The sequence below is a fragment of the Mus musculus genome, chromosome 1 (assembly GCF_000001635.26).
Source record: "Mus musculus strain C57BL/6J chromosome 1, GRCm38.p6 C57BL/6J".
Classification (NCBI taxonomy): domain Eukaryota; kingdom Metazoa; phylum Chordata; class Mammalia; order Rodentia; family Muridae; genus Mus; species Mus musculus.
In genome coordinates, this window is record NC_000067.6 from 52,668,555 (window position 1) to 52,691,266 (window position 22,712).

The 22,712-nt window shown below is 41.3% G+C and overlaps 1 protein-coding gene across 4 annotated transcripts in view; it reads right to left on the minus strand.

The window, feature by feature from the left end:
• Positions 1-22,712, minus strand: part of Mfsd6 (major facilitator superfamily domain containing 6) — a 71,073-nt gene that overhangs the window by 12,269 nt on the left and 36,092 nt on the right. For all 4 annotated transcript variants that reach the window (NM_001357464.1, XM_006496374.4, NM_133829.2 and 1 more), the window contains exon 3: positions 7,924-8,021. In NM_001357464.1, the coding sequence (NP_001344393.1) occupies positions 7,924-8,021 (98 nt within the window). The remainder of the gene's footprint in view (positions 1-7,923; positions 8,022-22,712) is intronic.

Sequence of the window (22,712 nt, forward strand, 5' to 3'; positions counted from 1 at the left end):
CTCTCTATGTAAGAAAAGATTACCTCGTAGCCACAGTTACATATTCTCTAAAAACAATCACCACAAAAACATATTCTTCAAAAACAGACTAAAGTCATTACACTAAAGGAAAATTACAACATGATTATTAATCATGTATTCTTTTGAAACTTATTTTTTTCTCCTTAAAAGAAAGACCCCCTTCTTAAGAGACCTTTGTGTAATGCTGCTTGACTTGGGGAAATCAAATCATAATGGCCGGGAGGGGTGAGACCTGACAAAGCACTGGGAGGTGGGCTTGTTTTGTTCTTGATTCTGCCGTCTGTGCCCACTTACTGAACAAGATAAAAGCTCCTCCACAGTAGCCTTCAGAACAGCAGCGGTGGCAGAGGCCTTTGCTACTGAAAAATCAAAGCACTCGCTCAATCCAGAGTGCCTTTCAAATGTGGGGACTGGAAGAGCTTCTGAGAGATCGATCTGATGAGCCTCAGTAAGAGAGCTCTCTCTCTCTCTCTTCCTAAGAAAGGCCTCCACCAGGCAGGCAGTAGAAAGTAACTGTAATGGCTAAGGTAATGAGACTGTCATAACAAAAAGGCTTCAGACTCCTGGCTTTGCATAGTAATATTCATGCTTACATGAAGTCCAATGGGCAGGAGACCAGAGGCTCGGCAGCTCTGCTCCACACAGACATTCACAGATCCAGCTGCACACTGCCCTCTTCAATGACTTGTTAACCCAACGTTCAGCATCTGAGCTAGGAAGGAGGAGTGACTCCATATGGGAAGTCTTGTGGACTGGATTGAGAGGTAGCATTTCATGTTGTACAGGCCAGACATAACTAACTGTAAGGCTTACTGGGAAAGCTGTACATCCACAAGGAAATGAAAACAAGGGGAAGAGCAAGCCTGCCAAAGTTAGAGCCAACAACAAAGGACTTTCTGAAGAAGGAGGAAGAAAAAAGAGGGGGAAGGAGGAGAAAGGAAAAGAAGAAGAGAGAGGAAGAAGAGGAGAGGAGAGGAGAAGGAGAGGAAGAGGTAGTGGTGGAGGGGGAAGGAAATTATAACGTGCAATTATTGCTAAGGGTCCATGTCTCCACATTTACCAATATACAGCACTGTGAGAATCTCTTTTGTGTATCCATGCATCAGTATCTTACTATGTGCCAGATAGCATGTTATAACTGACAAAAGACCAAAAGTGGCTCCAGCCATCACAGCTCATGGTGTGCCACACAGCAGTGGGTGAAGGGGGGGGGCAGGATTTACCAGAAAGAAGAGCCCATTAATGCCCTTAAGAACGTAGCACCCAGCACAGTGCTTCATACTTAGTAAAAGGTCAATGGCCTGAAGCTAGGCAGGCAGTGGGTCTCATGATGGAAGGTGAAGAAGGAAGTGTTTGTGGGTAAAACACACTCTGGGTAAAGTAGGAGAAAATGTCCCAATGTCATATATAAACAAAAGAGGATAGGGGAAAAAACAAAACACTAGCTGTATCTCATTTATATACATAAAGGAAAACAGTGAGCTCTACAAAATCCCATCCAACATTTGAGAACCTCATGAATCTTACATTATGCCTTCTGCCTATCTTACAGCAGGTTTTAGTAGTGTCAACGAAAACCTGAATGTGTTTAATGTCAAGACTTGGCAGTACTATAGTCTACTGTGTTTATCCATGCAGCCATGAAAATGACTTTTCTCAATGTAAATAAGAATACCACATCATCAAAGGTAATTTGAAGACCAGTGTGCACTGACCAGTTATGATTCTCACATGCTTTGGTCATGAGGCTGCAGAACCAGTTTATGGCAGATATAATTGCAGTTGATTCTCTTGGAAGACAGTCTGTTTTAAAATGTATTTTTTAATCATTTTTAATATTGTATGTGTATGTGGGTCTCTATGTGAGTGTGCCAGGCCAGCAGAAGCCAGAGACATCAAATGCCCTAAAGTTAGAGTTACAAGTGGTCATGAGCCACTAGGCATAGGTACAGAAAATCAAACTTCGATCCCTGGAAGAGCAGTACTTAGTCTTAACCATGAAGCCATTTCTACAGCCCCTAGCAAGGGACTCTTTTAAAATATCTTCTCCTTGACATTGATGTTTATATATTAATAACTTTACCTTTGTATGACTGTGCTACCTAACACAAACTGGACAATAATTAATAATTAATACTTTGCACTGATTGGTTGATTCTTGTTATTGGTCTCTTCTTCTAGCTCCAGATTGTGAGGCTTTTGCACAAAGATGCAGAGCTTATTGGCAGGGGCAGAGGCAAAGCAAATGTTAATTTATAACTTCCAAATTATTGCAGATTTTAAAAACTTCCCTCAACTAACATAAAGATGAGTGTTTAAGTATGTGAGTGTCCCATGTCAGTGTCTTGACAGCTGTCCATGGGAAAGAAGCTACCCTTGGCCCAGGCTTCAGAATTTATTTGATACTTACACATTTTTAAGAACTATTTCATCTACTAATTATGGCATTTCAAAGTTAGAAAATAGAAACTACAGTACTGGAGACAGAGGGTAATAAAACCCGCATCTCTGTATATACGTACATCTTTGGAGAAGTCAGATGGTAAAGGCATGGACTTTTTAAATCAAGGGGTTACACTATGAAACAAAACTAGTATTTGGAAATTAATTAGGAAGCAGCTAAGTCCTATGTAACTATGTAACTGAAATTACAGAAATTCATGTGGCTAAAAATATTTTAGAAAAAGCTAAATGTGGAACACAACTGCCAGAGGAGGTCCTCAGACAAGAAAGCATTCCACATGGACAAGGGCGTTCTACTTTGAAGGAAACATTTTAAAAATCATTCAGTAACTGTAAAATAGTTTCCTTTTATAAGCCTGTTACTAACTGGACTTGTCTATCATAGTTATTCACGTAGCAAACTACACATGCTTCAAGGATTAAGCCTGGCAGAACTTTTCCAATATGGGTGCTAATAGTTAGAATCATGTCTAGAATAGAATTTCTGCTGTCAGATAAAGCCTGGATGCTAGTTGTCTTATAAAGCTTTTCTGTGAGCTTCCAGAACATAATGAGAAGGAAACAGGACTCCTACCCCCTTGACTAGCATACTGCATGAGATAGACAGAGACCAGGGCCAGTGCTACTGACAGAAAAGCCGCCTCTCATAGAGTCTCAACTCTGCTTCCTCACTTAGATCCCACAGAGGAGCTGGCCAGTTCTCACTTTTGAGTACTGGAAACATTAGCTCAAGTAACTCAAAAGGACATTCTCAGGGGCTAGGGAGATGGCTCAGCACTTAAGAACATTGGCTGTTTTTCCAGAGCACCTGTGATTGGCTCCCAACACCCACTGGGAATTGTAGAACAATTCAGGGTATCTGGCGCCCTCTTCTAGTCATTGTGGGCACATACATACACATGGTGCACATAAACTCACATATACACATTCACATAAATAAAAATACATTTTCAAAAGGAGCTCTTCCACCATAGCAGCCCTGTCTGGTTTATTCTCCTTAAATACATTTTTGTTTGTATATGTGTGTAGGTATTTTGCCTGGATGCATATCTGTGCATCGTGTGCATGCCTGACACCCATAGAAGCCAAAAAAGGCATTGGATCTCCTAGGCCTGGAATTACAGATGGTCATAAATCCCCATGTGGGTTCTGGAAATCAAACCTGGGTGCTCTGGAAGAACAGACAGTGCTCTTAACTGCTAAGCCTCCACTAAAGCAAACAAAACACGTATTTACTTTATATGTTGGACAGGGTGCATGCATGTGATAGTGTGGAAGTCAGATGACAGTTTGCAAGAGTTCTCTCCTTCCACCATGTGGGTCCCTGGAATTGAACTCACATCATCAATACACACTAATACCAAGAATAATTGTGATCACATCTGCTGCTGAGTCTTTCTGTAAATTGCTACAGCTAACCTCTACACAGGAAAGGAGCATAGCACTTCTGATCTTGACCTTTATCGAATGTCACAATCCCAAATATCTAAATGTTCCTTGTAAAAGTAATTGTGAAAAATAAAAATAATCTTGGCCAGTATTACCACCGTCCAACAGCTCTGCCAGCGCTCAGACCCACTCTTAAATCACTGCAGACTCACCACAGCAGAAAGCCTGATTCTTTGGATGGTGCTGCCAAGTTGCCTGCTGAAAACAGTAGCTGGCCTTCTCAAAGGATGGGCTTCAAGCGAGCACTGACCACCACACGGGGAAGGAGCTGATGGAGAGGGTCAGTCACATGAACCTGAGGAGAGGTCACTAGCCATGTGGCAGGTCTTAGAATAGAATAAATCGGGTTAATTAAGTTACAAGCTAGTGGGAATGAGCCAGAGCTTTAGGCCTAGGCATTTATTCATAAATAATTCAGTCTCAGAGTCATTATTTCTGGAACTTGGGCATGGGTAGAAAAGCCTGCTGCTATAGACAGACTTCCCTTATATATTTTTTAAAGAGGCTATTCTTGGGTGACTCAGCAGGTAAGAGTGCTTGCCACAAAATTATAGGAACCTGAGTTTGATTCCTGAAACCCACAAAAGAGAGACTCAACTCCTGAAAGTTATACTGTAACTTCTCAATGTATGCTGCTACTGCATGCACATGTGTGTACACAAACGTAATACACACAGGGGGAGGACATCTTTCTTTCCCAGCAGTGCTGGGACTCAAACCCAGGGGCTTGATACATGTTAAGCAAATACTGTCCTTAAGCTATACCCCTACCCTTAATAGGTGTTTATGATGACGAGTAGGCTTGTCCCACAATCAGGATTTCCTTACAGTTATTTCCTGCATTGACTATATACTAAGATTATCTCCTTTAAGGGCAGACCCTAAGGTCATTTGGACAAGCCTATACAGATACCAGAATCAAGGATGCCCAAACAAACCTGTTTAGTAATATGGTGTGGATTGGTTTCATCTGTGTGAGCCTTCTGGGGATACCATGTATCAAAGAAGGGGATCTGTGTAGCCAGAATACCAACTCCTGCCTAGGATTGAAGCCACGTCCTCCAGCATAAAACAGGGAGCTCTGGGGAAACAGGCTGCAGAACCCTCTGCTGGACCAGGAGGCATTTATGGACCTTTCTTACTTGTGGCAGATCAGCACTGATTTCCATGGGCACAAAGGAGAGTAAAACAAAAGTATAGAAATTTAAGCCATACCTGGCCTCAGGAAGAATTCTTGTTCAATCCAGAACATGCCCGGGGCCCACATGACACACTCTGAAGGGAATACCATAAGGACCTGTGTCCCAGGTCAGCAGCTTGTGATGGCCACTCCATCCAGCCCTGAGCATAGCACAGTGTTTGTGTTCCTGAGTGGGGGTGGCTTTTGCCATCTACTCTTTGGTCCACAGTGCTGCTCCATAGCTGGTGTCTACTCCCGATAGGCCACATGTGGCCCTTCAGATGCCAGCTCAGATCAGACCTTGAAGAATTTTGCAATAAAATGTTCAGGCCTCTACTCTGCTTCACAAATCTAGTTAATCGCTCTAACGAGCTTCTCACTGCAAGTGCACACCCTGCCGTCCATCCATGCACTGTGTCTGTCTGGCTTCCAGAGCAAGACCTTAGCACCTGAGCCCATTTTAAAACCATGTCTCTGTTCACCTTATACATCTTTGCTAAATAACAGAAAAGGATTTCTAAATTGACAACAAAGATCATTTGTTTTCTTCTCTTCTAAAACTCTTGGACTGTTCCTTTCATCACGCCATGAATTGTCTTTTGTTGTTTGTTTGTGTTGGCTTTTATAGACAGGATCTCACACTGCATTCAAGCTAGCCTCAAGCTCACAACACTCGTCTTCCCTCAACCTCTCAAGTGCTGGGAGAACAGGTATGACAAACCCAGCATGCTCAAATTCACCAATGCTATTTTTATTGAGTCTTTTATGTAAACTGTCATTTTCTATCTAATCTATATTTAATTTAAGGAAAAAATAGTATATTAGTGAATACGCAATATACATTTTTATATTTTTATAGCAACATGAATTTTTAGTAGGCACACAGATCTCTTTATGGAATCTTAATTTCCTTATATATCAACAATTAAGATATTACAATTAAGCAAGACGAAAGAACAGACCCTTGAAGTGGGAAATGCCACAAATTCGGTTTTCCTTATGAGAACCCTTGCTCTTCATGCTTACTGCTTTATGATCCTTTTCTCTCTCTCTTTTTTGCAATACATTTCTTTGGTTTTTTTTTTATTAGATATTTTCTTTATTTACATTTCAAATGTTATCCCCTTTCCCGGTTTACCCTCAGAAAACCCCCTATTCCCTCCCCCTTCCCCTGCTCACCAACCCACTCACTACTGCTTCCTGGCCCTGGCATTCCCCTACACTGGGACATAGAGCCTTCATAGAACCAAGGGCCTCTCCTCCCATTGATGACAGACAAGGCTGTCCTCTACTACATATGTGGCTGGAGCCATAGGTCCCTCCATGTGTACTCTTTGGTTGGTGGTGTAGTCCCAGGGAGCTCTGGAGGTACTGGTTTGTTCATATTGTTGTTCCTCCAATGGGGCTGCAAACCCCTTCAGCTCCTTGGGTCCATTCTCTAGTTTTTCCATTGGGGACCCTGTGCTCAGTCCAATGGTTGGCTGAGAGCATCCACTTCTGTATTAGTCAGGTACTGGTAGAGCACCTCAGGAGACAGCTATATCAGGCTCCTGTTAACAAGCACTTGTTGGCATCCACAACAGAATCTGGGTTTGGAGACTGTATATGGGATGAATCCCCAGGTGGAGCAGTCTCTGGATGGCCTTGCCTTCAGTCTCTGCTCCACACTTTGTCTATGATTGTTAAGTGACAAGATGCTGAGATGTGTGCTTCACTGTAAAACCCTTTCAGACTTCTAAGTTACAGACAATAGCTTTCCTTTTAACAAACAATAACTTGCTATTATATAATCCAACTTTGTATATATACTTGTAAACTCATTTTCTCTTACCAATGACACATTATATCAGATCTGGGAAAAGCACCTTTAAAGAATGCCTATTTTTGAATTACATAATTACATGACTATAATGATACCTATTCTTTAGTTTAGCGTGGTTTTTTTTTTTCATTGTGAGCAGGGACTATAGTAAATGAGCATGTGTTTTACATAGTCTACTTAGATGAGTAACTGTGAATCTGAGTCATGACAGGACATTAGCCTGGCTAAAGTACACTCACGTCCTTCAAGTTAGGAAATGATACAGCAACACCTAAGAAAGCTAATGAAATTATGCAATCACAGTGATTTAGGAGCCCAGGTTGTCACAGGGCTTCTACTCCAGTATTCTTATCCTGACAATCAAAATCATAACACCAATCACTATTCAGGCTAGCAAAGTTTTAGAATCTAGATAGGGTCATGCACACTAACATGGCAAGAAGCTTTGAACACAGATCAATGCATTCAGTACTCTTGACCCACATGCTAAGAGTCTTTCAGATTTATATCTTGGTGGGAAGCAGTGCCCTGAAGCAACAGAAGGAAGTTGGAAGAGCTTGTCTGAGCAAAGACTTAGGTGGCTCATGGAAAAACAGTAACATGACCCTCAAGGTTTCATTATAAACCACCAGATGCAATAAAAACAACCTAAGAGAGAAAATATAACAGAAGAACCTTTAAAAGATACATCCGGTTTTTTTTTTTATTTTTATTTTTTTTAATTTTAAAACCATCTTTGGAGGGCTGTGCAGCCGAATTTCTTCCTCTTTCTTTGTTTAAACAAGGGTGTGGAAAACATCCAGCCTTGTTTGGCTCAGCACAAGACGGCATTCAGAGCAGCTGAAGAGCCAGCCTCTGCCATCAGAGCTGGAGGTGGACCCTCCCTTCCTTCCGGGGTAGACCCTAATGCAGAAGGTCAGGGCCCAGGGCCACTGTGGTCACTGCAGGAGCAGCAAAGAGGCTGGTCTCTTGCTAGCTGTCAGCTTACCTTGAAGAACTTCCATAGGGAGGACAGTCCAGGCATTTTCCAGGTAGGAAATGTAAATATAGCGAGCTGTATTACAGGCCAGGCCAATGTATAAAACCCTGGAAAAGAAAAATAAATAAATAAATGAGGGAGTATTGAGGGTCAAGTGTGAAACACAAATTGTGAGTATTACTTATTTCACTCTCCAAACCATTCACAATTAAACGGATATGTTCCAAACTTAGGAACAGGATACCTCATGGAAAAACTTAACCACCAGTGTTGGAAGGAGACTGTCCCTATCTTATCTGCCTGCTGCCTTATGCTTAATGTCCCCAAATGCTTAATGTCAAAGCCAGCATCACCCTTCCTAAAAACTTCATTAGTGGCAAAACTGATGCTTTTTCAGATAGTCTGGGCTCACGGCCAGCAATATAATGACATTGCTGGCCTCCTTCCAAGTGGCTGGAGCCTAGACATGGCTGGGTCCATAGTCACTTCACAATGATGGGCAGAGAGGTTAAAGTGGACGGGGGAAGTGTAAAAATGGAAACCTAAGCCTTGAATATATATATGCAGGTCACCAAAGAGTTTCATAAAATTCACATCTTTGAAAGCCAAGCAAGTATGACAAACGATAAACTGGAAATCAAATGTTTTCTCTGGAGTACACTGATTCATGTTTGTCATTTTTAAAATTACCTGTGATATCACATTCTTACAAAACAGATAAATGTACAGCAATCTCTCATATTACTACCGCCAAAAATATAAGTCAATCAAAATGAGCATAGAATAAGACTGTGCAGCACAGATAATTTTCTTAACCTTGAGGCTTTTATTTTCTTTCCTTGAGAGACAGAGGCACAGACAGATAGACAGACAGGCAGGTAGGCAGGCAGGCAGAACATGTGCACATGTTTCCAGGTACACATAGAAACCAGAAAAGAACATCATATCTCCTGGACATGGAGCCACAGGCTGTTGCAAGCTGTCTGCTATGAGTGCTGGGAACCAAGCTCAGGTCCTCTAGAAGCACAGAAAGTGGCCATAGCCACCGAGCCTCCTCCTAGCCTGCTTGCCATGCTCTCTAAGTGGATGAAAACCAGAGTGAAGGAAAACCCACAGGACAATCGGCACCTGCCCTCATCTTGTACAACTGTATTTTTACATTCCCTAAACACTGCCTCTAGCTGGAAGTGATCATAAGTATGCAAGAAAAGACAAAGTCAAAGTGGGAGGTGCAGGGGACAGGGACACACTACTAGAAGGAGCTTATGAGATCCTCAAGGAAGTTCTTTCCATAGAGAGAGGCCTGGGCCATCTAGTTCTACAGATAGTGTGTTCATACTTATGTGGCTTAGTGAATAAAAGCATATAGTTCAGTCTTGTTTGATAAAAATTACTTTTACTTGCTACTAATCTATCAGCCTCTCTCTGTTACCAAAAAAAATGACACAGAAAATTAAGATATAAACCCCTATACAGAAACAGGCCTTTCAGCTTCGTTTTTAAGTTGGAAAGCAGCCCTGTTCATGGTTCCCACTTAGCCTAACTTAGGGATTAGTATTAGGGCATATGAAGTAGACAATTTAGGCTTTCTGCACTACAGTCTATTGCAATTGAACTCCACTGTGGCAATGTGATAGCAGCCACAAATGAATAAGTGTGCCCATACCAACAGCTAGTTAGAAGCACTAGAATTTAAATTTAATATAATTTTCATGAATTCTCTAGCTTTTTCTCAACCACTTTCAAAATGTAGAATTTTTATTTAATTCATGGGCACAAAAAAAACCCACAAAAAACAAAACAAACAAACAAAAAACCAGGATGTAGTCCAGATTTGGCCCTTACGACACAACCTTGACCACTGGCCTAGCTCATTAATTGCTAGCCTTAGCTATAGATCAAATTTACTCTGATAATTTCCAAATGTGTGTGTCAGGACCCATCTCAATAAACAGCACTCTGGGTAAAGCCCAGGTGTGGTACATTAAAAACCTCCAAGGCTGTTCTGATGCTGAGAGAACCACAGGCATGCTTCTCCCAAGTGTCTCCACTTGTATTCCATAAGCCTGTCCTAAGCAAAGTTGCTAACCACCCTCAAACATTCATACTGCCCACCTTTAACCATGCTCTTGAGATGTGAAACTTTATTTGATCCAGGACACAATTCAAAACTCTCAGCTTCAAGTAGCACAATGTTCAGCAGCCAGATTAAAGGTTGCATTATAGTGTGACCTCCAGGTTCTCCATATGTGGAGCGGCAGTCACTAAAGTTACTGGTGTGTACCTTGTGGGACTCTTTGGTCTTCACTGAAACCAACCAGCTTAGTTGCTATGAATTAATTTACCATTACTTCATTCCCTTGGTTCCAAAGTCACAACAGATAGTGTGCTAGATCAAAAAGAGTCCCATAAAGAGAAAAATGAGAATAGTCAGAACAACTTACTCTGTTGCTCTAAAAAAGGATCGTCAGACATCAAATACCGATAATAACATAGTATCCCACACGTTTGTGGTGATCTCACAACACAAGTACTTGATAAGTGGTGGCATTATCATTACTTTAAAAAGTGTGTGTGTTGGGGGGTGATCCAAGAAATGTTTTATTCTCTGACAAAAACTTTATTCCAGGATTCCCGAGGGACCCTCTTAGATTTGTGATTTCAAATGTCCCCCACAGTCCACATGTGGCAGCTCTGGTCCCCAGATGGGTGTGCTATTGGAATGCAGTGGAAAAACTGGCAGGCACTGTTCTGGGAGGCTGTGGGCTTGGCTGGTGGAGGGGAGCTACTGGTAGGTCTTTGAAGGTTATAGCTGGCCCTGTGTCAGTCGCACCCTCTGATTCTCAAGTCACCAAGCTGTAAATGAGGAGCCACAGCACAAAGCTCCTGCCTCACTGACAAGCCACCGCCCTTCCCTTTCCCCCCACAACCCCCGCCATAACAGAGTGCACTGCCTAAAACTGTGAGAGGAAAAATGAACCCTCCTCCCTTTAAGTTGCCATGTGAGGTATTTTGTCAGAGCAGTGAGGAAAACAACTAAGACAGGGGTCATGTACTTGACGGGGATATTGGGACCCCACCCCTCTCCCTGTTCTCTGCTTTTTGGCCACCACGAGGTGAGAGGCTTTCTTTCACCACACATTCCATACTACAATGTCCTCCCCAACCTCAAGCCCAGAGACACAAGGCCAAGTTAACCTGGAATGAAGTCATAGCCCAGACATTTCTTCCTCCTTTTAAATCTTGTCTCTAGTATTTTGTTACAGCCATGGTAAGCTAGACACACTTAATGACTGAAAATTATTTCAGCAAAACCCAAGAATCCCTTGAGTGTTTGAACAGGATATTTAAACTATAATATATTCCCCTTTATAAAGGCTGAATGTGAATGTATTTGGTGACATCAAATAAGGTCACACAAGTGGGTCCTAATCCAATGTCTGGTATCTTTAGAAGAGGGGAAGAGAGAATGAAGGGACAGATAGTGGAAGAAGGCAAGCCAAAGAGTGACCCTAAGAAAAGCTAACCCTGGAAGCACTTTTATGTTAGACTTTTAGCTTCAAAAACTTTGAAGAAAAACAAATACCCGAAGCTGTCCTGTCGCTAGTATTTTGTTAGGGTAGCTATGAAGCCAGCGCATTTACTCCAAGTTTGTTAATAAAAAGGAAGTTATTGTGTATTTACGAGGCCTTCTTCTGGAAAGACCAACTCTTTACACTGGACATAACGTTATGTTCAGGGTCTTAGCCTATTCCTTGGTACCAGTGACCTAAAACACTTCTCAGGGAGCGAACGTGGATAGGAACCTATAAATCATTACTCTGAAAGTAGCAACAACTTTCATCTCTTTTCTATTCGTAGCAGGACTCAGTAAGAAAAGCAGACAAGAAAGAGGCAGGTTTGGAGCAGGTATTTGGTATATGTGACATTACCCACCAAGATGTGTAAACATAGCAAAAAAGCCAAATAACTTGTCAGATCAACCTAAATTGGAGCAAAATGTGAAGGTCAGTGAAAAGTGCTTATGAGACTCTAACTTTTTATATAACCACAGTTCATAGTAGTAGCAGTTTTGGGGTGACTGACAGTCACAATAAAGCTGGTATTGTTTTCAATGGGTGGTATTGAAGAAAGACACAGAATTGTGAAGTCATTTGGGGTTGCTGATACAACATATGTGAGCAGGATATCAACTATAATACAGTGCAGTGCCCATTCCCAAGAGCCAGACAAAACTACAGTGTATTTTAATAGTATACACTAACCAAGATATCACTGTGCTAGACTAGAGGGACAGCCCAGTGGGTAAGAGCACTGGCTGCTTTTGCAGAGGACTCCAAGTTCTAGCACCTTTGTCAGGTGACACAACTGCTTGAAACTCTAGCTCTGGCCAAACTGACACCCTCTTCTGGATGCCACAAATACCCACAAATCTGTGACACACACATACACACCCCTAAACAAAATGATAAAAATAAAATTAAAAAAAATAACACGGTCCTAGCTGAAATACTACTGAATATTGTTCCTATATCTTTAATTTATTGAGAGTCTGGGTGTAACTAAACCACATAGTTGCCTAAAGAGTTGAAAACATGAAATAGTATTTCCACAATAATTTTTTTCTGAACCTAAAAGGAGGAAGAGGAAGAGGAAGGGAGGGGAGAAGAGGAGGAGGAGGAGGAGGAGGAGGAGGAGGAGGAGAAGGTGCTCTGTAGAGACAGACTTAAGGAAACTACTTGCTTGTTTCAGAGTCATATCAGAAAGCATATAGAATGTAGTAGGGACATTCAAATCAAACCAATATTATCTTAAAAGCTATTTCTCACACAGCCTCCCTAGGCCAGCACTGTGTCCTCTAGTCCATATGCATGCCGAAGGAACAACTGGCACAGCACCACCCCATCCCTATGTCCAGATGTGCTACTTCAGATCTTACTCAGCTATAGCACATACAAGGGCCATTCCCTTTGCGAATGATAACTACACCATGTGACTCTACACAACACTTAGCTTGTAGTAACTATACATTATAAGCTGACCATGTTGTCAGTGGAAGCTGGGGTCTCTGATATTATGATCACTCCATTTTATACTTACTGCCTGATATAATGAGTACTCAATAAATAGATACAAACTGGTGGGAATTAGGAATACTTTAAATCAAACACTAATTAGTAAATATTTAATAAACACATTTACACTATGTGGGTACAATGGCAAATAAGATATAAATACTCATTGTGTAATATGTTATGTTTATAAGTGTGTATTTTCAGATAGCTGGTTAGAGTATAGGAATAAGTGAATAGTTTATGAAGAAATTGATTAGCTTCTTAGAAACAGGAAGGTTAAAAAAAGATGTCCATATTTGGCAACATTTTTGACAATGTTCATGACTAAGCTTGAAGATAAACGTGATTTCTGTGAAGATGTAAACAGTTCAATGCATAGGGACAAGAAGTGGCTTTGAGTGACATCCTGAGACACTGTACAATGTACAACGGAAGCCAGCACATGCGCAGAAGCATACAACAAGGCTCTGCTCACAATAGGCTTGTCTCACTAAAAGACAGAACTGTTAACATGTAAGCCGCAGAGCTCCAAGAGCCAGTAGTGTTCCCACAGAACAGCTGAAGGGACAAGCCAGAACTCCTGGCAGACACCAACCAGGCAGGTATCCTGAGCTACTGACCCATCCTTGGAGAGAACAGGGCCTAAGAACCACCCTGCATCAGAAGAGAAGATGAGAGAGAAGCAATGATCATCTTAGCTGTGTGTGTCTTCTGCAGATACCAATAAAAGTTGAGTTAACAAAGTCTGAGGTCACTGCTGGACCAAGTCATTCCCTGTTGTTGTCAGATCTTTCTCCTCTTAGATGGCTATAGGAGCTAATAGGACAATGACAGCCACCATCGGCAAGGTCACTGCAGTGCCAGTCTATGGTCATATTTATGTTTCTTTATTGTTCTTTTGCCTGTCTGTACTTGTTCAGGAAGAAAATTAAAATATTCAAAAGTGAATAGGACTGTTATTAATGGGATCCATCTACTTCTGCTCAGATGTTATGTTTTCCAAATAGGCAAAAGCTAAGTGAACACACACACACACACACACACACACACACACACACACACACACTATTATTTAGTTTTTCCTAATAGGGCTGAGGTAGCCACATGGTATGAATGCTATAATTTCCAGAGCATAATCAGTGGCATTTGATATATTGGTTATTTTGGGAAAGGCATTCAGAGTTTAGTTGGCTCTAGGTGACATTTGAAAGAACTCAAAAAGTTAATTAAAATTCAAACTAAAGGAGAATTGTGACCAAGTCCATAGCTGCTCCTCTTGCTTTTGTGCTTGTAATGGTACATTTGAAGACATGACTTACAAATCAGACAGAAAAAAAAAAGCCAGAAAGTGAAGGGGATGGAGAATCCCTGATAAGATGGATGATGAGGAAGAGTAGCCAAGGGGACTAGAGAAGCGGGCTGCAAGGACACTCAAGCAGGTGGGTCTTCCTTCTTGGAAGAGAGAGTGCAAGGCAGACAAAGGTACAGCCTGTATATATATTTGTATAGCTGGGCTTTTCAGCTATACAAATATATTCCCCTCTTCACTTAAGTCTCTCTGAGTAAGGTTTTCTGCCATGTCCCATGTGACACGAATGTTAGCTGCCTTATGAGTGAGCAAGTTCTACATCACTACATATGGCCAAACCAAGGCTAAGTAGTGATCTGCCAAGGACTAGAGGCCATAGTGAGATGAAGCCAGTCCTGTGGGTCTAGCCCCGCACATACTACAGAGAACTTGAATGGTTCAAGCAATGGACAGTTACTGTCTTAGGATTCTTGGGGCTTGGAGTTCAGGAAGAGGGTGCCAGTAGCGTTGATTTCTTCAAATGCCTTCCACCCTGGTTTGTAGGTGACTGTCTTGTCCTATGTCATTGTGAAGGATGTCTTCCCTCTGTGCTTGCTTGTGTCTGGATTACTTTTCATAAGGACAGCAGTCAGGATGGATGAGAGCTCATACAAATGCCGTCATGCTAATTTAACCACCTCTACAAACATTCATTTCAAAGAGTGTGTCACTACAGCCTCCCCATAAACAATGGGTCAGTGCTGGTGTCCAGACTCTGCAGTTGGGTGGAAGGAAGAGGTGGAAGGAAGCTGGGTCTATGAGAAGGGCTGTGAGCACTTTGTCCAGCCCCATTCAGACATATTTGCTCATTTACTTTAGCTGGGGGACTGGCATTTACTTTTCCACTGGTTGATATAAAACGAAAGGCTTGTACAAACATTGCTAATAAGTACACTTTGCCAGTGTGGAGCACAATGGGGCACGTGGATTATATTCAGGCAGGCATACGTGAAGTGGCCTTTATAAGGTCACGTTTGAACAGATCAAATAAGCCTATAAGGAATAAGTGTAGGGCTAGAAAAAAAAATGGCTCAGTTAGTAAAGGTGCCTGCCACCAAGCCTGGCAACCTTTGTTCAACCCCCAGAACCATACACGTGCTGCAGCACTTCATGCATCCTTCCACCCAGACACACACGGAATAGAAAATAAACTGTGTAAGTAAAATGCAGCTTTCAGCAAGAACACTGATGCCTTGAGAATTCTGCCCAAACCCATAAGACTAGGTTCCAAATTCCACTGAAGTCACATAGCTCTGAAGAACATAGTCTGGTACAGCAGCACTGCTCTAAGTCACACACGCACATACCCATCACTGGCTGGATGGACAGATAAGCATGTGTGACTGTCTCCTGCATAGGCCTACTGCTCACAGTCTGAGCATCGTGGGACATAAAAGGATAAGGGCATCCAAGAAGGGGAGGTCTGATATATGACTGCTTTCAAAATCATAGCATACAGTAGACCCATAGTTCAAACTAAAAGAGGCACAGTGGCTACTCCAGCAACCCATTTCACAGATGAGCAAAGAGAAGGTTGGGGTGGGGGAAGGGGTCCAGCAGAGAGTCATTATTGGACTTGACAGCCACCTGTTGTTTTCCTACTGCAGGGTGGGTCCCTGGACAGTAGCTTGGCATGTTAATGTGTTTTCTCAGGACACGCCTAAGCATTTAGATTAAAGAAGCTGGGTATGTATTTGTGTTGGCTTTGGAAAACTTTCTGACATTTTAAACTTTCACAAATCAATGAGAAGAACAGGCAGAAGAGAAAAAGTAAATGCCACTCAGCATCGGTCCAAGATTCTGGATCACAATAAAAGCTTACCCAGAAGCAAGTGGTGTTCTAGGAAGAAAGGAGCCATCTCCACTGAGGAAGCTGGAGACAGCACAGGCATCCGTCCAATGGAGGCAGGATAAGAGGTGAGGAGGGTTCCTTACTTACTGGAGGCTCAGAAGTCTCCTGTTAGCTATGTAAGTCACAGAAATCAACGACAGGCTTACATGGTGAGAGAAGAAGGGAGGTAGAAACAAGCCACAGAGAGCATAGAGCACTCAGCACAGAGCACTCAACAAATATCACTCAGCACAGAACATCCAGCACAGAGCACTCAACACAAAGCACTCAACACAAGCACTCAGCACAGAGCACTTGACCTGATCTTTAAATCTAATCCCAGCCCTTCCTCTCGTCATCAGTCTTTTAAGGATCTCTCTCTCTCTCTCTCTCTCTCTCTCTCTCTCTCTCTCTCTCTCTCTCTCTCTCTCTCTCCCTCGCTCCCTCCCTCCATCCCCCCCTCTCTCTCACACACACACCTCTCCCTGTCTTAAAATCTCATTTTACAAGTATGTGTTATCATGTTCTGCCTACATTTGAAACTGATTTCTAAAAAGTATCATACAACTCTAGAATAATACAATTAGCAGTAATAGCTTAGTAAGAAGATAGTCATAGTCATTATCAGTGATTTGATTAATTGCAATGAAATCATAATGTCATCTATAATGGTTACATTGACAATAATATATGACATGTGTAAATGATCAGATGACCTGGACTGAAGTCTCACTCTTCTTCCAAACAAGGGGAGATTATGGACAAATCTGGTTTGATGTTTGTTTGTTTGCTTGCTTGCTTGTTTGTTTTAGGCTTGCACAGTAGTTTTGCTAAACCAATGTACATGTCACCAAGGATGCATACACATGCAGAAGAAAGGTCTGCCACTGCTGGACTCATTCCTTGGCTATTTTGCTATGCTGAGCCATAAGTTCCTTTGCAGCATCCCCTGGCTGTGAGAGTATTTAGAAATCTCTTTACATACAGTTCAGGCTTTCCTTCCTGCCTCTGTGTAGAGGCATAGAGGTTACCTCAGGTTGCCCTAAGAAGGTACCTGGGTTGTAAAAAAGCAGACATTTATTTCTAAGTTCTGGGACCTGGAGACTCATGGTTGTGTTTGGTGACAACTCTCTTACTATCTGGTAGAAGGCTGCTTATATTCCAGGAAATGTGACAGAGAAAAATGGAGGGAAGGAGAAAGAAACAGGGAGGGAAAGGGAAGGGGAGAAATGGACAGAAAATGTAGGATGATGAGGGAAGGGACAGGGAGAGGAGAGAGAGAGAGAGTCAGGGAGGAAGGGAACCAACAAACGTGAAAAGAAGTGAGCACACAAGCACATGTCTGCTAAGCACTAGTCCCATGTGTTCATGGCCTCATGGAAAGCCTAAGAACCTGGAAAGGCTTCATCTCCAGGAGGCCTCCCACTGCCAGATCAGGTGCCAGCAGGTCAGTTCACGGGAGTGCGTCGCCCAGCCCTCTACAGCACGGCTCTGCCTCAAAGGTGCCTGAGATTTGTAGTTTTGAAGTCTGATGGTTTTCAGCATGTCCAACCAATAATCCACCAGGAACCCAGAATCACCAGGATTCCCCAACATGAAGTCATAAAACTGCAGACTTACTAAAAGTGCTCCTGAGATTGCTTTTGAACTTTACTTTTATAATATAATAGTGAAATTCCTCAATATAGTTGAAAAGGTGATGTCACAATGTCAGAGGTTGGGTGCACACATACTGTCAATTTATTAATGAGCTGTGCTACCATGGACATTTAACAAGTACAACTCTCATCTTAAAATGGACAGAGCAACACCAAACACCTTTTGCTAAGGCATCTAATATGTTTCTGCAAAGCACTTTGTATGTAATAAGCATGAAAATGATAGTATAGCCACCGCTATTCTCATTGTCATATCCTATAATTATATTTTACTGCAATGAGAGATTGTTACCATATTTTTATATTTTACTTATGCTCTAGAATTTAGGGAAATTCAGAAATCTTGATGCTGTTAAAATAGAATAAAAATTTTCAACTGAATTATGAGAACACAAAGCATTGACTTATCGTTCAATCAAAAAAAAAAAGAACAATTCATATTTTCTCTGAAATCCAAAGATATAGTAAAATGGACCTTTCTAGGTGCATAGCAACATAAATACTTAAATAACTTTTACTGGAAAAAAACAAAACAAGAAAAGAGGCTGGAGAGAAGGCTCAGTAGGCAAAGTGCTTGCCACAAAAGCATGAGTTTGGATTTCCCAGCACCCTTGTAAAGTCCAAGAGTGGTCCTGTGAGCTGTAACCCCAGCTTGCAGGGCTGAGTAGAGGCCAGAGCATCCTTAATGCTCATTGGCCAACCAGTCAGCCAATCAGCGAGTGGCCCTTACTCAGGTGATAAGGTGGAGCATGACAGTGCAAAGCACCAGATGTCAACCTCTGGTCCCTAAATGCATACTCACATACATGCACAGACATGTATACTACACACCAACATGTACACAGAAATACTGTCTTCCTATAAACTTTATTTTCAAAGAAAGAACGTACTGTTTAAGCCATCCCCTGCTCAAATTCCATCCATCTTAGAAGAGCATTGCCACTGTTCCTGAGATCCTTGAGCCAGGCAGGACTCCTGCCCGCTCTGCTCAGTTACTGCTCTTTACCACTTACTACTGTACTTTCACACTCCTGTATTTTCTTTGTCTTTAAATCTTAATGTGCAGGACTCTGAACAACTGACAGTTCTTCAGAGAAAACACACACACACACACACACACACAGACACACACACACACACAGACACACACACACACACACAGAGACACTCACACACACAGACACACACACACACACACAGACACACACACACACACACACACACACACACACGACTTACCTACACTAAACCCACTCCCCTGCCTTAGCTAATTTGGGATGTTTCACATATCATGAAATTAAAATAATGTTTACTCTTTATTGCCCATCGCAATAGAACATTAGTCCAGGAAGCCCGTTCATCTGTCATGTTATATACTGCATGTTTGCCCGCATCGACAAAAGTGCCTGCCAAGACTGTGTAGTTAATAAACGTTTGCTCAAGGCGTGAACTTATAACATAATGATACTGCTTCCTGTTCCTAGCTGAGCACTCAAGTCAAGACTGTGCATTATCTCACTGGCTTTTAAACATGCGCTGAACTCAGGTACAGTTGTTGCTCCAATTTCACCAACAAGGAACTTGAAACTCACAAAACTGAGAAAACATGATCACTGCCATACTACCCAACCATCTAGGGCTTGGACTGGCAGCCGGAGTGAAGCCTAGCCTGACCTATTTCACTCTTTCTCAGTTTCCAAAATGAAATGAAATGCCTGGTTGTGGGGGTAGCCCAGGACTGGACCACAATCCCAACCTCTACAGGTAACTACAACACACAGTGGCATGGTCCAAAGACACAAAACCAGGGGGTATAATCAAAAGTTAAACTTTCATTGTTAATGCCAGAGCCACAAGGAAAGCAAAGATTTAATAACTTGTGCCTGTTACAGAGTCAGGCATGTTTTCAGTAGAAAGTCACCGAAGAATAGCTTGTAATAATTCAGAAATAAGAATGAATTATGTCTTTTTCTTCCTTAGGTTAAACAGTCTTTGGAGAGAGATATTAAAAAAAAAAAAAAAAGCTCTAGGGATTCCTTCTCTTCTAAATTATATAATTGCAGCTCCCTAAATATTTATATGGATATGTAGAAATAAAATTAGTTAAATGACTTAGGCTTTTGGCTTGTCTAGTAAGGAGACCAACACTGAAGGAACCAAGTAGTCACACAGCTGTTCAGAATGGACATTACTTGGCTTTTTCATATCCTCATGTGAGCTTTCGTCCCCACCCCCTTACTCTACCTCACCCCTGTTCTAAAGATCAAACCCTGGTCTTTGCACATTCTTAACAGCCCCACTACAACCCCATTCTCTTTGATAAAAAAAGAACTACAATTACTACTCAAATTAGGGCTATTGCTCATGGACACAATAGAACATAAATTCTTAATTGGATATATAAATATGACCAAGTCTCATTATTAAACAAAAGAAAATAGAGCCAGAGGCTATGTTAATATTTTAAAGCACAGTTTTAATAATTTTTGCTTATGTTATTTAGGGAAAACTTAGTAATAAACTAAGTATAAAAACTTCTTAGTGTGTACCTGATATATTTGGAAGGATATGCCTCTTTAAGACATAGCTATAGTGACTTACTCATATATATTTGGGTCTTCAACAGTAGAATGGTTATATAAGTCCACTATAAGGTGACAAGGTATTCAATTTTTTTTCCAATAGGAAATACAAACAAAAGAAATGAAGAGAACACTGAGTACCAAGAAATGGAAACTTAGGACCCATTTCCCTCCCTCCTTGGACAGGAAACTGTCATATAGTGTGGGTTTTCTTTGCTCCCTTTTCCTTGTGTCTTGTCAAAAAAAAAATCCAAGTCTCATAACAATTAGAATATACTCCGTCTCTCCATTCAGTACTTTTTTAAATATGTTCATTTATCCATGAAAATGCTTAACTTTTAATATTTACGTATTGTTAGATCCTAATAAAGGTATCAAAGTATAGCATTCAGACATTTACCCACTTAATTTTGTTGTGGTATTTTGAGAGCCTTCTATGCTGACTTAGTCTACCTCTTGCATGCAATCCCTTCTTATGAGTACACCACACTGAATGTCATTGCTTGGCCTTTGCTCTAGGAAAAGGACAGTGAACATACATAAATGGCCACATGTTTCTCTTGTGTATATGTAAATGTTTCTTTACCTTATGTAATTCTTAGGTCACTGGGAATGTCAAATTTAAGATTACCATACACTACTAGATGAGTCTCACTGTGATTGTGCAAACAGAGAACATGAAGGGACAGTCTTCACGATTGTCCAGTGCACACCTTGGCTACCACCTTGGCATGTCGTGAACAGGAGCAGGCTACAGTCACAAAACTAAGAAGTGTTAACAAGCCAATTCTGCTCTCTCTAAGCCTTCCAGTGCCTCATCAACCCTGAGGGTGGAAGAGAACACAGTGCTAACAACTGAAAACTATGGATTTGTTTTTGTTCTTGGAACAGTGGCCTTTTGTTGTGAGCTATGAATAGCTGGGTTCCGAGTAGACCCTTATTAATAAGCCAGCCTCAGGACTAGGATATATTATACTGATATATTTTTACAAAGATGCTTTTTCAAGGACACAAGAGTCAAATGCTTCCTTTTGAGTTCTAATCACAAGTTCTATTTTTCAAACTTTACTTCATACACTTTAGTAATAACATTCTAAACTTGAAATAACTCCAAGAATCTTTTCCAATATGTATTGATATTTTTGAAGGAAGAATTGGAAAGGAATTGAAAAAAAAACAAACCCACATAAATATAATAATAGCAATAGTTACAATTATGCTGTATGCAAGCTACCACAGAGATGAATGTGTATATTATACTTCCAAGGCCTTAAAAAATGGCACTAAGGGGGCTGGGTAGATAGCTTGATTGGTAAAAGGCTTACCTTGGAAGCATGACCTAAGTTTAATCCCAAGAACCCATATAAAAATAACATACTAGGTGTGGCAGCCCCAGTTCCAGTTGTAATCCCAGTACTAGGGAGGCAAAGGCAAGCAGATTCTGTGCTACCGGTCAGCAAGTCTGGCTTACTTGGTGAGTTCCAGGCCCATGAGAGTCTGTCTAACAAAACAAAAAACAAACAAACAAACAAACAAAAAAACAAAAAAAAACTGGACAGCAACTGAGGAGGACCAGCAGCAAAAGTTGTTGTCTAACAGACACATATGTATGTCACACACACACACACACACACACACACCCCTCAGAGAGAGAGAGAGAGAGAGAGAGAGAGAGAGAGAGAGAGAGAGAGAGAGAGAGAGAGAGAAGGCACTATAGAGAATATAAACAAATTTGACTTGTATTTTCTTTCTTTCTTTCTTTCTTTTTTGATTCCTATCATCATTATGGACTGCACTTACAAAATATGGCTTATATGTCTCCCATGTACAAACTGGACTTGGAGAGACAAAACCAGCCAAGAGTTGCTATTATTTTTATTTCAAAATGCTCCAGTTTGCACAACTAACAAAGAAAATCCACTGGTGATGAACTTGTTCTGACTAGCTTCTCTTTCTCACCCATCAGCACAGATAAAACAAATCTAAACATCGAAAGCCACTAACTGTGATTCCTAAAGAAAAGCTCTAACTGGCTCACTTTATTGCCTACTTAATAATTCCATCCCAGACCCACCCAATTGTACTAATATTTTATACTTTATAAGTAAACATACCTACTAACTTTGTATGTGTCTATAAGTCACAGACAGACAGACACACAGACATGCACACGAAGTTGGACTGGGGAGTTCTGTTTAGTTTCTTCAGAAACAGGACTGTATTAGACAAGGGTCTCTTGGCAATACTGTAAAGATGTCTCATCTTCCTTAGTGGCTCACATGGACCAGCACGGTACTGGAATCA